Source organism: Protobothrops mucrosquamatus, unplaced genomic scaffold (assembly GCF_001527695.2).
Source record: "Protobothrops mucrosquamatus isolate PMUCROS unplaced genomic scaffold, P.Mucros_1.0 scaffold125, whole genome shotgun sequence".
Lineage (NCBI taxonomy): Eukaryota > Metazoa > Chordata > Lepidosauria > Squamata > Viperidae > Protobothrops > Protobothrops mucrosquamatus.
Window position 1 is genome coordinate 440,585 of NW_015386492.1, and position 15,608 is coordinate 456,192.

General features: G+C 40.2%; 1 protein-coding gene across 1 annotated transcript in view; it reads left to right on the plus strand.

Annotated features, from left to right (window-relative positions):
• The window catches only part of INTS9 (integrator complex subunit 9), a 65,323-nt gene that overhangs the window by 48,997 nt on the left and 718 nt on the right, over nt 1–15,608 (plus strand). Inside the window, exons 11-16 of the mRNA XM_015812983.1 lie at nt 336–396; nt 1,950–2,121; nt 4,435–4,559; nt 6,240–6,407; nt 13,513–13,611; nt 15,015–15,152. Coding sequence (XP_015668469.1) covers nt 336–396; nt 1,950–2,121; nt 4,435–4,559; nt 6,240–6,407; nt 13,513–13,611; nt 15,015–15,152 — 763 coding nt within the window. The remainder of the gene's footprint in view (nt 1–335; nt 397–1,949; nt 2,122–4,434; nt 4,560–6,239; nt 6,408–13,512; nt 13,612–15,014; nt 15,153–15,608) is intronic.

The following is a 15,608-nucleotide window of genomic DNA, read 5'->3' on the forward strand; positions in this document are numbered from 1 at the left end:
ATTATTATAAATAATCAACAGAAGGGGAAGCATCTGAGTCTGATACAGGAAAAACACCCAGAGTGTCATTTTAATCCCTTCAAGACTTACAGATTTATTATGACATAAATGCCCAGGACTGATGTCCATGGGCATTTGTTAGTTTTCAAAGGACCCACAGATATAGACATTCAGGGGGATCCTGGAGAAGTCTCCAAATTCATTTAATTATTTGACTGTTGCTGCCATCAAACTTTGGCTGAAGAGCTGAGCAGTAGGTGGCAGCAGTTACTTGCTGTGTCTGGCCAGACAGGCTTATAATTCTGGATTGTTTTGCCCTCTCCTTTCAACTTTAGGTTATGTCACAACAAGCAGACGAAGGTATACCTACCAGAACCTCCCTTTCCTCATGCAGAGGTAAGTTGGTTTCCCTAAATGTGCAGGACTTTGCTGCCATTTCATTCATTCAAAATGGGAAAGGATGGATATAGCTTCTTTAGCAGAGTAGGACTAACTTCCCTAGGGCTGTGCCCACCCCCAAAAACAAAAGTATTGATTAATTATAATTTTAGAATGACAGAAAGAGAGTGCATATATAAGCTTGTTAAGCTATTTAGTTTTTAATTTTAATTAAGTTTTTCCTGACCATCCTATTTCTTAGACTGCATCCCTGGCATATCATTCAAAGACCAAGTGCAGCTCAGATATAGCTTGCTCTTGCTTCCTTTGGCTAACTATAATCCTTCATAGTCTGCAGACCCAAATAATTTCTGAGACTACTTTTTCTTGGAATTATGGATGAGTTCAGGCAGGCAGCCCAGGTGTTTGGACTTGGATTTCTGTACTGAAGAGGAAGCCTGACTTGACGACTGGCCCCTTCCTATTCTGTGGGTCTTATGTTTATAAACAGAAGACCCTCTAATCTTAGGCCCAACATATAAGTAATTTAGAACAATGCAACCTTCCTATGGTGGTTTTCTGGGACAAATGCTTAATAAGGACTTTTTGCTTGGTTAGATTTTCATGGTAACAGTATAGGCTACAATGAAAGTTCTTTTGAGCTGTAAGCTATGAGAGAAGCTTGGGAGATGTAGGAAACTGGGAGAAGACTGGTTTGCCAACTCAGAACAAGGCAAAATGGATTGCTATATATGTTGGCCTTGTTTAAAAAAAATGAGTTTAAAAACTGATTTCTGCAGTTTGCATGTCTGCTTATTGACCTTCCAAACTGCATCCACTTTATATGAAAGAAAAAGCAAGTTGTTGGAGAATGCCCTTGTTTTTAATGCTGCAATTTAAGCTTAGAGAATGTATTTGGTTTTTGTTTGGTTTTTTTTTTTCTCATCTCCAGCCCCTGGAGACTTTGGTCAATATAGTATAAAAGATATCCTTGAAGCTGATTCTTTTACTTCCATCAATGGTAAACAAGAAGAAGTTGAATGTGTTTTCAGAAGTCTGCATGCATTTATTTAATGCATTATTATTATTATTGTTCTCGTCTTGTCAAGGAAAATGTCCATTAGCAACACCAAGGCAAAGCTTCTTATTTCAGGTTTGGCAAGACTTGCTTACAGAGCCCTTTATCTCTGCTCTCTGGAGATGGAATTCTTACTTACAAAAGAATTCATCTCCTACAATTGCCTTCTGACACTCCAGGTTTCATTGCTGGAAGAAATGCTCAGAAGAGGAGAACCATATTTGGCTTGGGAGCTGTACTTTCTCTGTCTGGGAACTACAGAGTGTATAGCCTACAATATTGCTATGTTACTTTATTTATAAACTAAATCTTATAAGAACAGACATTACAACCACATGATCCTAGCCAGAAAACTGAGAAGCAGGGCCAAAATCCATATTTATCCTCTATGAACAGAGGGTGGAGGGGTAGTTTTAACAGTCACCAAAATGTGTCTTCAAAATAATTATTAAAGAAAAAAGCAAATAACCATCTTTCTCCTTCTGAATACCAGCTTATCCAGTCAAACAAACTGAAGCATTACCCCAGCATCCATGGAGATTTTAGTAACGACTTCAAGCAGCCTTGCGTGGTGTTCACTGGTCATCCCTCGCTTCGGTTTGGCGATGTGGTGCATTTCATGGAACTGTGGGGGAAATCCAGTCTCAACACTGTTATATTTACAGGTATGATTTCTGATGTAATTAATAGCAAAACAGAGCTGCATTTCTAATGTGTGAACCTGGGTAAGTAATTCACAGACTGTATGCATCATCATTTTTTTACCAAGCCCACAGAGACTTCACTTCCAATAAAAGCCAATATGGTTTTCCACAGACATTTTATCATTATGGAAAGTAAATGGGACCTTAAAAATAAAGAGCAGCAGTTTTAATTGGGCCTGAAAGGGAAATGAGTAGCTAATAAAGTTCTTCTGAAATTTGATCAAGTTTGAATAATTAATTAAAATGTTGGCATCCTTCTGGCTAAAAGGGACACTTTTACCAGAACCAACTCCAAGAGCAGACCCACAAATGTTTTGTGACATTGTGTTCAAGAAAAAACAGATTTGCTGGATGAGGCCAAAAATAAATAAATCCAGCACTTGGAGTCAACATTCGCCATTGAAATGCCCTATATCGGGGTTGGCAACCTTGGCTCTTTTATGACTCGTGGACTTCAATTCACAGAATTCCTGAGCCAGCCATGCTGGCTCAGGAATTCTGGGAGTTAAAGTCCATGAGTCATAAAAGAGCCAAGGTTGCCTACCCCTGCCCTATGTGGATTCTCAGGAATTGTTTTTTCTGCTTTATTTAAAACATCTTGTCTGTAGTTATGTCTAGATATGTGGGGACTGTCACGGACAGTCTGGCCATTCTGGATTTTCCCACAGGACTTTAAGTTTTTGCTATAACTCAGAGCAAAGATGTTCATGTAACTTAATACTGAAGTTGAAACAGGGTTGCTCAATTAACTTTTGAAAAATATTTTGGGCTCAAGCCCACAGCTTTCTTTTATATGTTGAAAAGTTTTGAAGAAATATTGCTATCTATTGTATAAACAATTTTTTTCAGAGATGAAATGTTTTAGGAGTACTTCTTTCCAAATTCAATTTCCTTGTTGCAGAACGAACTATTTCTAATCTGACTCTGGTTTAATGGAAGATTTAATTAAATGTAAGACATAGTTTCCCTATCCCCCCCCCCCCGACCTGTTGCCACTGCCTCTTGATTAAATTTCCAATAGGAAAGAAGTGATAATTTTTCTAGATGAATTGCCATTGTCATCCTACATGAGACTAATTGACATAATTTTCTATTGATTATCTGAAAATAACTAGATTAGCCTTCCCCACTGTGGTATCTTTCTTATGATGTGTTTGTAATGGGAATTGTGATTCATTATTTCATGGGGAGGGATGTCAACAAATAGGGATAAGCTGAACTAGGAATCTCTTCCCCTTGAAGTCTTTGAAAAGAGCACATTTTATTTATTTATATTAAATTTGAAGATACAGTAAAAACCCTATTTTTATAGTGTTATACAGCTCCTTACTTTTCAGACAAGCACTGTGGTAAAAGTAGCTACAACAACAACAATAATAATAATAATCTGATGATAATCCAATTTTCAGGCCCAACTGGTATGAGACAATCCTATTTGTGGTTACTCAGAATTAGGTCTCACAAAATTTGGTGGGAATTGCCCGAGAATCAGGGCATCCAATAACTTTCCTCACCTTGTCTCTTCCCATATGGATGATGGGAATGTAATCCAAAATATCTGGAAGGCACCATGTTGGAGAAGAATGATGGATCAGATGGCAACCTCAATTAACAAAGCTGTTGTAAAAGCCAGATGACAAGAAACTTTAATTCTTAATGGGGACCGTTGTACTACTCATGGACTGTCTTTGAAAATGTTGGGAGGTAGATGTATTGGCTAAAGCTTACCCCTGTTGAATTCTTCTGTTAAAGTGATTTCATTCAAATCAGGAGCCTATGATGAGTGGGTAGGACAAGAAGGAAAAATTAAATTACTTAAAATAATGTGTTGGAGAGTCAACAGATTGATAATAAAGAAGAGGGTAGTAAAATCCTTGATCAAATATGCAGAAATCTCTAAATGTAAATTTCTGCAAAGATCCTCTGGGGCATTGTGGGAAAGAAAACTGATGCTAGCAGACACAACCACAAGCCCAGGGAAGCTCGGTGCCAATGTGGTTTCTTCTCTTTTGTGTCTGTATTCAAATGTCAGAATTTGGAGTGTGTAGAACAACAAGGCTTTGGGTAATAAGCCAACTCTTTATTCTATGCATCCTCTTTGTTTCAGGGCTTGAAATCTTGATCATTAAAATGTCCCCAAGATGTATAGTCCCTGCTTTCTGATTTAAACCAAAGTCCAAAGTCCTATAGAGGAGTGTGTTGTTTGACAAAGTTTTGGCATAATATTAAACACTCGGTTTCTTTCTCTCTCTCTCTTCCCTTTCCTGTTTACAGAGCCTGACTTCTCTTATCTGGATGCATTGGCCCCCTACCAGCCACTGGCCATGAAGTGCATCTACTGTCCTATAGACACCAGGCTGAATTTTATCCAGGTGTCTAAACTACTCAAAGAAGTACAGGTAATCAAATTTACTTGTCTTAATTTGCTTACTGCAAGTCCAAATTATATTTTACCCAAGTATGACTCCCTCCAAAATTTATTCAGTCATATATGATAGAACTGAGGCACTCTGTGTGTGTGTGTGTCAAGCACTGAGAAATTATGAAAGCAGTGCCACACCATCCGGACACAAATTCCATCCCTTTTATAAATGTGTTCGTGTGGTAGAGTTTGTGTTGCAATGGTCCAGTGTTGCTTTCATCATTTTAATGAAAACCTCTGCTTCTGCAGATGCACCTAGAAATATTCTTTATGCCAATTTATTGCTCAGTGAAGAAAATCCAACTGACTGTATTTGAAGGTTTCCAAAGAGGCTAATATCTTATTAGAAACTGGATTTTTGCCAGACTGCATTATGTGAAGTTTTGCTGAGCATGCAACTGACATTTGTCTTCCTGTAATGCAGACTTGTATCTGAAAAGCAGAAAACACTCCCTTTGGTAACCTCCAACCTAGGCTGCCCTGACCCCATTTTTCCAGCTCTCTAGGGCTCCTTGTCATTTATGTTTGGCAGTGCAATTGTCAAAAATCAACCATGTGGCTGATTGCCATTTTGAGATGAGGAACACAGGGGACATGGTAAGTTCTAAAATAATTGTAACAGCAGTTGAGGGGGAAAAAACCAACCGTAAAGAAAAGATTGTGTGACTTGTTCTCACCCACTTGGAATCATCATGTTAGTGTAGCCCTCAGGGCCCCACAGAATTTAGGAAGGTCACTGTGAGACAGCTGCACATTTCAAATATTATATTCCTTGCAGCATAACTTCTTACTAGAGCTGCAGTAGTACAATAAAAATCCCAGTTTTCCAGATCTCAGCTGAAAGGGAACTACATTCAGTGGACAAAATTCAGTTAGAACTAAATTTCATTTTTGATGTGTGCCGTTGTGCCCACAGTAAAAAAAATGACAATAAAGGTTATCTTATCATAATGGTATGATTGGTGTTCATGCCATTTGTCTAATGACATCATTATCTAAATGATACAATTTACAATACAATCTACATTTGCATTGCCCAATTGTGTGCTTCAGATTTAACTGTAATATAAACCTTACATGAACTGATCCGAAGGCTTGAGACAAGCTACCATTTCTTCAGTTTTTCAGTATAATTAACTTTTTCTAGTTTTCCCCAAGCAAGGCATTCTCCAGATTCATGGATATTCCCTCCACGAATTCTCAGTAATGATCCTGTAAGCTTAAAAACTCTGGGATTTGAAATCCACCCATCTGCAGATCTTCCCAGAATAGCTTTTTTAAGGCCTGATCTTATGGTCCTGTAATGGTTGAATGTACAGTACCTTGATTGTGGGACTCTCTGGGGGGAGGGAGCTATTTTATTATTTTATTTCATTTCATTCTTTTCCAAGCAGAAAGCAGACTTGGCTGGACATTTTCTCCCTGGCATGCTATTTTTTTAGTTTCTGTAAGTTTTATTATGCAAAGCCTTGAAAATAACCCCTCCTTCTACATACAGCATATAAACTGTATGTGGAGTCATTGGGAGTTGGACAGCACATATTTTTAATTAATTTATCTTGAAAAAAGTGTGTGAAAAACCTTTTTTTCACACGTTGAAACTGCATTGTATACCTTACTGAAAATCTCAAGACTGCTTTTCTTGTTTTCCTAACAGCCTCTCCATGTGGTTTGTCCTGAACAATATACTCAGCCTCCTCCAACCCAATCCCACCGCACAGATTTGATGGTTGACTGCTTGCCTCCACCCATGTCTTACCGTAGAGCAGAGGTGCTAACTCTTCCATTCAAACGCCGCTATGAGAAGATTGAAATCACCCCAGAGGTGAGGAATGAAAGGTCGGCTCATTAAGGAAGGGGTGGGGGACTGATAAGTGGTATCTTCAGGATTGTTTGGAGAGGGAGAGTGAAAGACCTTGAAGTAATGGGTGAAGTGTATGAATAGAAGCACCTAGATGTTGCTTATTGAGATACTGTAACTGGTGTCAGCAAGATACAGATATACGTAAGTATTGTTCAGATTTTCTTGAGAACAAAGAACAATAGCTGTTGCTATTGATGTTGCTGAAATGAGATCACATTTTGCAGGAAAAAAGTCTGCTGTATGTTTTTCTCTTCTAGCAAACTTTCTAGAACTTTTCAGTTTTACTAAGCAAAATTGGGTTACTTGTGCTCTGACTTAGTTTTGTAACAGATTCCTACTTGAGATTACCAGTGTGTTGGCTACATGCACCAATGTTCCTTTGGGTAATTTTCTTGTTGCCCTTGCAATGACCAGTCCCCCCTGAATGGTTTGTTTGGAGACTAGCTACATGATCATGGCTAGTCATTCCACCAATGGACTAGCCCATTTGCTATGGCAGTTTTGCTATTGTGCATGAGAAATCTATTTTGGACAGCTAATTGGGGTAAATGGGTTATTCCCTGTCCTAGGGATTGGTCTGAAGCTCTTTTGAATCCTGCTTGTGTTCCTTTGTTAGTTGATTACGATGTCTGAAGTCTTGTCTGATGATGTGCTATTCCATTCTTCCAGTTACACTCCCTTCTAATGATCAGAGTTCTGCGTTCTTTTGCATGCCTTGAGACTCTGTGTTTTGGGAGCAGTGGGGGGGTTCACAATTGTTGTTTTTCCTATAATATAGTTGTCCTTCGTAGTTTTCCACATTGATCATTGTCTCTAGTATGGATGAGACAAATTATCCTTGTTTAGGATCCACATTTAGATTGCATTTGCTTCACTGCTAGTGTACAGTGTACAGTGTAAGATACAATATTTTGGGCTTCTATTTAAAAGATGCATCAAATAACACCTGAATTAGATGGGAGTTTATAAATGGAAGACATGTGTATTTTAGAAAAATCGAAAACTCTGTGAAGGGCATATTTGTCAGTATATTCTAAAACAGGGGTGTCAAGCCCAATCGCATCGCGGGCCGTATTGTGACATATCGGGATATTTTTTGCCTTTGTGGGGCTGGAGTGGGTGTGGCCTGCGTGTTTGACATGCCTGTTCTAAAATGATAGATTATGAGAAATAATAAACAGGCTAGAGACAGACAAGGGGGAAGCTTTTATAGCAGTGATGGCAAACCTATGGCACACGTGCCAGAGGCGGCACTCAGAGCCCTCTCTGTGGGCACGCCATCACCGCCGCCGCCAGCAGCTCACGCAGGTCCATTAGGCCACCGGCAGCGTCCAGAGTGTCAGCCCCACCCAGCACAAAGGCGAAGCAGCCAGCTAGCAACTCAAGTAGAGGTGGTAGAGCACGCCCCCATGTACTTGCTGGCCTTTGTGTGCAGGGGCCGATGGTGTCAGGCAGCAGTCGCCCCAACCCTGCCTCACTTTGCCCCGTGGCAATGGCACCCTCGCCCTGCCCCGTCTCACCCCGTAGGACAAGCCTCCTGCCCACCGCCCCACCCATGAGAGACCCCCTGGATCTCCCCCAATCCTGCCCAGTCCCCACAGGCGTCCCCCCATGAGCAACATCGAGGTGGACACGCCCACCCCGCCCATGCCCACCCAGTCTGCCATGACCACTGCAGCTACACCCACCCAGTGGGCTACACACCCCTGCCCCCCCCAAGGGCATCACAATGCTGATGCGGCCCTGGTACTTTGCGATAAATAAGTGGGATTCGCCATCACTGTTTTATAGCTTTTATAGATTTATTTCATTCGATAAAATGTGGGGGGTTGGTTTTTTTTAAAGGACCATGTCTTCTAATATTTATCGGATATATATTCAAGTATTGAAAATCTGATGTTTCTACTCTATGTCTTTGGGGCTAGCATTATTTCTCAGAAATGTTTCCATTTTCCATCATGGTTAAACTGATCTCTAAGTCTAGGAACTTACATTTAAAGATATTGGACACTGGGGAGACAAAACAAAGGAGAGCTATTATCTTCATAACAAGCTTCTGTTCATGCTGCAGGAAAGAGGGTGCTACTGGACTCAAGAGGCTTTTGTCTGATGCAACAAAGCCCTTCCTAGATTTGTGTCCAATTTTTTTTCCCAGGCCATCAGATTTTCCATGTACATTTTTGTTCAATATAGGACCGAAACTCTGGGTGTATTGTGTTTTCTTCAACTAATGGTGAATAATAGGAGAGCATGCAAGAAACCTTTCAACCTAGTATGCTGTGGAATTGATACCTTGGTTCTGGGTTGCAAAGACTTGATTACCATTTATTGGGTTGTGTATGTTTTTCATAGGCAGAATATAAAATGTGTTATAAAATAGGTGGTTTCACAGTGATCCACAGCCCAAAAGTGTTGGTTTCAGTTCCTCTGGCACCCGTTTCGGCCAGTTTTAGTCCCCATCCTTGCATCCCAGGTGCCTGGCATCGCCATCTGCCAATTAGTGTCCATTTGTTCCCATCAGTTGAGCACATCAAAGCCTGAAGAGGGAGCCCTTCCTCTACAATAATTTGCCATTCATAGCAGTGAGGCTCATTAATACATTGGGGTGTGCATTGATAATAGGGGGTCAACTCATGCACCCAGACTTCTTGAAAGCCTTAAATATAACAGGTGATCTTGAAAGAAAGGGATGTTTTCTCTTCCGAACCACGGAAAATCTTTATTGCAAGCCGGGCATTTTAGAAACAACCACCTAAGGGGAACCTCCCTCTTTAGTGCAGCTCAAAGCATCACCATTTACTGTAGTATAGAATGTAAAACTCAGCACAAAGCCACAAGCCACCCTGGTGTGTACAATTAAGCTGCTTCCCTAACAAATACTGACTTCCCCCACTCCTCCTGCCCCTCCCCCAGACCGCCCCCATTCAACTGAAGAGAGAGCTCTGATTTGCATGCCAAGAGCCCATTAGCCTGAACCACAGCTGGAATCCAGGAGTATCTTTTAAGTGGGGGGGGGGAGATTGCTCCAGTTGCAGCTTCTCCGTGTGCTCTTAAAGTGGGAATATTTATCTTATTCTGCTAAGCTACAGCATCGTGATTGTTGTCTGCTGCAGTGTGTTGAATAACGTTGCCCCACAGAGAGAGATTCTATTAGGTTTCTCTGGATTGTGATTTGTGTTCATGCACTTAATTCTCAAATCTTTTCATTTCAATTTGTTCGAAAGATTCTAATATCTGTGGAGTTAAATCCAAGGATGATATCTCATTTGTTTAGATCTTAACCACAGCAAATACTACCCAACAAATTTTGTCCCTTTTCCACTCAGGTTTTCTTAAAAATCTGTCCTGTGATTTCTGCAATCCCTGAAGCTCCTCCACCTCCTAGCTAAATATGTGCTATTCAGCAGTTTGACTTCACAGACCTGTTTCTTTCATCCATTTTTTCCCCCCAAAAAGCTGAATGTACAACACTCTGATTTGTTAATACATCAGTGGCAGGTCTTTTTTTAAAATCAAGCATCAAAGAAATTAGCAGCTAGGAATGCCAGCCTTGTTTCTCTAGGGTCATCACCACCTGATGTTACTTTTGCAGTCCCAGCCTTTGACTTGTGCTGGCTGGAGGACACTCGGTTGTTTGTCTCTTTGATCCTATTGACTTAGTTGCAGTGTTCAAATAGAGCTGACCAGGAGTATAACTTCCATTTCTGGAGAATATAATGTCCCCTAGCCTTGCCTTAAAAGCAATACGGGTTACAAATATAAAGGCTTCTGGCTAAGGCTGTAACGCCAGGATTTGCCACACATGGCAGTCCAGCAACATTGAGCCCCTGCAGTAAGACAGGTGAGTGTGCCATAGTTTAAAGATGGGTTGTGATCACTTTGCCTTGTAACATGGTCTGCAGTTCTGGATCTGCCTTCTTTGATATCAGTTCTTTAAAATGTATCCTTGGGAAATTAACTTCTGTGGATTTATGAGAATTCCACAAATAGGTGAAGACAGCTCCCAACTTTATTTCTTAAATGTTTTAAGGAAACCCCTGAGGCTCGTTACAGCTCCTCTAGCATCAAAATGGCTTTAATGACATCCATGATGAAAACCTATTAAATAAAAAACCTCCCCATCACACTTCCTGCTTCTAACATTTCAACAATAAAAACAAAGGAGTAATCATGCTTGCTAAACTTCCTGAGATTGGATTCAGCTGCTTCTGACTGAATCCACTGAACTGAATGGTGCCAATTTGTCTTAATGAAAGACCTCTTCATTCTTCCTCTCCCCGTTTAAGTGATAGTTGTGTCGTACAGGAGAGGACCCCTTTCTTTACCATTGAGAGTCCTCTAGGTCTCAAGTTAGACTCAGAGTCCTTGTACCTTACTAGGTACAAGTGATTCGAAAAGGTTCCACGTCTCACCCAGTAGAGTTTTGACTAGAAGAACCCTTCCCCCCTCTCCAATAAGACATCGGGGTCTACAAAAAAGCCTTATCTGGCCTAGTAGATTATTGGTGGGATCTTAATCAACTTAGACTTTGTTTGTGTTTTTGTTCTTAAAAACAAGGAACAAAGATCTTCTTTCTGATGCTAGCTGTAGGAGAAGGTTGGTTACTTATTAGTTACTTTTTATTTATGATTGGATATATATATCAAACGTTTTATCCAGGAGCTCAAGGCAACATGTACATAAATCTTCTTCCTCCCATTTTTCTCCAGAACAACCCTGGGAGGTAGGCTGGGCCAAGGGATATTGATCAACCCAAAGTCACATAGTGAATTTCAGTGGCCAAGAAAAAACTACAATCTGGATCTTCCTGCTATAGCCCAACTCCTTAACCACCATTCCACAATGGCACAGAGAAGGAAGCCTCTCATCTCCTAGGCCAATATTGTCAAACTCAGTATTTTAGTAGCCCACATTTTCTTTCTTCCTGTATCAGATTGGATGGGCGGTAGGAATGGCGAATGTGAAGATCAGTAGAAAGTCATGTAGCTAAGGTAAATTTACCTTCTATCTGTTGATCTAATATATAAATAAAACTCAGCCCATATAAATAAAATATAGCAAGAAGCCAACTGTCTTTTACTCTCCTTGCTTCAGGGAGGATTTTTTCCCGGGCTGTTAATAGATTTATTTATTGGGGTGTAAGTTTGTTGGAGGCCCTGAGGCACCTCACATTTTTATTGAAGACAGTCATCACAGCTGCTGTTTAGGACCTTCTCCTTTTTTATGATACTGTCAGGAAGGTGTTTTTTATTTTTTTGATACATAGTTTGAACACTAATACGGTGTGTAATGCATAGCATAGCTGCAGGAATCTGTAAATAGTAGATTCAACAAAAAGAAGGTAAGAATGATAAGCTGAATGGAAAAGATTGCTTGATAAATCAAGTTGAAATCGGCTCTTAATGATCATATAGATTTTCTCCAGAAACATCAGTCCACAATTTAGTCCCCAGGTCTTCCAACAATGTACTTGTTGCAGCTGTAATTCAGTCAGAAAGAGGCTGTCTCAATTCAACAAATTTGTGCCCACTTTGGCCAACCATCTTCTGTTGGAAAATCCACAAATGAAGCAGGAAAGCAACAACATCTCCCTAGCAAAGATTATTTCATAGAATCATGGGTTGGAAAGATTTGGAGATCTTCCAATCTAACTCTCTTCCCAGAGCAGGAATCTTCAAATGATCCCAAATGTTATCCAGGCTTTGTTTAAAAACATCTAGTAATGAAGTATCCACAACTCAAGGAAAAGACTATTTCACTGCTTCATAACTCTAATAGTTAAGTCTTTTTTCGTTATTATACATTTGTATCTCTTCCTATAAAGTTTCCACCATTGGCTCTTATTCTACCCTTGGACACCACCGAAAATAAATTCATACCTTCTCCCTTATGGCAATCCTTCAAATATTAGAAGACTCCTATCAAGTCTCCCTTTAACCTTTTTTTCTTCATGCTAAACATGCCCAGTTCTTTTAACCCAGTTCATAGGATTTAGCTTTGAAGCCCCTAACTGTCTTTGTTGATCTTCTCTGACTCTTTCCAGATCCCCAACATCCTTCTTGTATTGTGCAAACAAAAACTAGACACAATATTCTACTGACAATCTGACCAATACACCATAGATTGGATATCTATATTATAATTCTTTTGATGCAGTTCAGATTTCTTTAGCTCCTTAACAGCTGAAGTACACCATTGGATCATGCTTAATCTGTGATCTGCCAGGACACCCAGTTCCTTTTTACAAGAACTAATGCCAAGCCAACTATCACTTATTTTGTACTTGTGGGTCTAGTTTTTCTTACCAAAGTGCAGGACCTTACATTTCTTACATTGGAACAATTTGTTGGACAGGGCCCAACATTCAAGTCTATCAAAATCCTTCTGAATCTTGAGTCTCTCTTTGAAAGTATAAACAATCCCACCACAACCGCCACCACAGTTGTGTGTAATTTGTACATTTACTAAGCATCTACTTTAGCTCCTGTAAGTCATTTATAAAAATGTTAAAGAGCACTGGATTGAAGACAGAATCCTGAGATACTCCACTGGAATATTTTCAGATATATTGCCTTTGACCATAGAGGTTTAATATATTAAATTTAGTATAGCATACCTAGAATTTCCAATTAGGAAGCCCTATGTCCTATTAAAATCTATACTTTAAGGCCAACTGAACCAGTGGTCTTCACTGTACTTTTAAATAGTTTCATAGATATGAGAGTATCTTTCTGTTTAGCTGCTATATTGATTATATAGAACTGCTAATTAGTTCTGTTGACCCATTGCCCAAGTCCTAAGCTCTGAGGGAGACAAGAAAAATTCCTTCTGACCCCTTTCACCATGTCATGCATGATTTTAGAAACCTGATGCAATTGGCCATGCTAGCTGGCGAAAATTGGGAGTTGCAACTCCAGCCATTTGAAGGATATTGTGTTGGGAAAGACGGTTGTATTGTATTCATGTTCAGTATTTTTCTTTCTAAACTACCAGGCCAGCAGTGCTAAAGTTTTTCCTCCATCAAGGAAAACGCTGCAGCTTATTTTTAACTCATCTTCTGCTTCAGCTTGCAGATTCACTGGTACCCACTGAGATGAAACCAGGTATTTCCTTGGCAACTGTTAGTGCTGTTTTGCATACTAAAGATAACAAGCATGTGCTCCAGGTATGATATGACTAGTGCTGGGGGGAAGTGGGGGATTTCAAAGATTTGCCAGTGATGTAGACCTTTTTCATAGGAGCACAATGGCTCAGTGGTTAAAGACACTGAGCTTGTCAGCTGGAGAGCTGACAGTGCGGGTTTGAGACCCAAGCTCTGCGCAATGGGATGAGGTCCCGTTCCTGCCCCAGTTCCTGCCCACCTAGCTAGTCCAAAAGCATGTAAATCCAAGTAGATTAATAGGTACCACTTCGGTACCTTTGTCGTCTTTGGCGTATAGCCATGCTGGCCACATGACCATGGAAATTGTCTTCAGACAACGCTGATAGGGAGTCGGTTCTTTAACCACAAACCACAAATAGAGCGAAAAGATCTTACCCCAAAAAAAGGGTACTTTTAAACAACTAAAGGGTGAGATCGGTTCTGGACCCTAAGAAAAACTTTCAGAGGGTCACTTTGTATTCGTCCAGACTGGGGAGAAGGGAAAAATAAAATCTAGTGGGTTCGGTGAAGAAATCGATGATAATTGCTGTGGAATTCTGTCTCCACCTTATATGATAAACATACTCGCTTTTAGATATGTATATAAGCCTTATACTGCTATTGTGCAAAAAGAAAAAAAAAGTCTGGGCAAAACCGATAGATAAAACAGCACTTAAAAATAACGGTAGTGTATAGTGAAGCAGTGGATTGCTCATATTCATTTAAAACAAGTCAATAATTAACGGGATGCTTCTTTGAAAGGGTGGGGTGTAAAGAAAAGTAATAGAGGTTGGACAGGAGGTGTGGGGAGGATTAAGAGAAAGAATAGGTAGCAGGACAGAACGAAAAACAAAAGGAAGGCATGGAGAAGGAAGCAACTAATATGTATGAAAGAAAAAGGAGAGAAGAAAAACACTATTCCCCCTTCTGTAAATTATTCGGGAGTTTTGTTGATGTACCTCTAGAGCAGGGGTAGGCAACCTTGGTTCTTTTATGACTCGTGGACTTCAATTCCCAGAATTCCTGAGCCAGCCATGCTGGCTCAGGAATTCTGGGAGTTGAAGTCCACGAGTCATAAAAGAACCAAGGTTGCCTACCCCTGCTCTAGACAGATTTTATATCCTAGATCAGGGGTTGGCAAACTATGGCCTATGGCCTTGCCCACTGCTTGTTTTTATATGGCCCACAAATATTTATGCCTTAAGATCTCTATAGGATATACTTGATGGGCATTGCCGTCTTGATTAAATGGCTTGACTATCCGTAAGAGGTTGACTCCCCAATGCTTGGTTAGCTGCATTGACTGAAGGGTTAAGGGTATCTGTTCCCTGGCCACTTGAGGCATGCAGAATAGTAGAAGGCTTTCATGTAGAACTTCAGCTATGTACATGCTCTTATCTTTTTCATCTCCAATCTTTTATTGGTAGCTCCCACCAAAACTTTCCCAGCCTCAGCCTGGCAAAAAGAGGAAGAGAGTAACAGATGACGTGCCGGAACTCAAGTCTACCAAACCTCTCTTAAGTGGCTCTATCCCGGTAGACCAATTGGTACAGACTCTGGAAAAGGTAATAGAAAATACTAATAGAGAAAACATGGTAGATTGGTTAAGCATCTAATGCTAAGAAGCTGGTCCTGTGATCAACATTTATTTTTAAAGCATTTATTTCACCGTTCTCCTAAGAATTCCATCAGTGCCATGAAGGTCATGGTGATTAACCTTATCCTTTCTGAGCCTCATTTCTAAAAGAAAGAGGCAATTTTAACTTGTTTGTTGCTTACCTTGTCCCACATAATTGAGCTGGAGCCATTGAGTATCAAGCCACATCAATTTACCCACGGTTTTGCTGCTTTTAAAAAAAATAAGAACACCCTTTCCTAGCCTGGTGCCACCACCATCTTTCAGATATATTAGACTGCAAGTGCCAAATCCTCTAGCCACCCATGGGCCAACCAGAAAAAACATAGGAGCTCTTTGCTACTGCATTTGAAGGATGCAAAATTGATAAGGCTGTGAGCGAGCA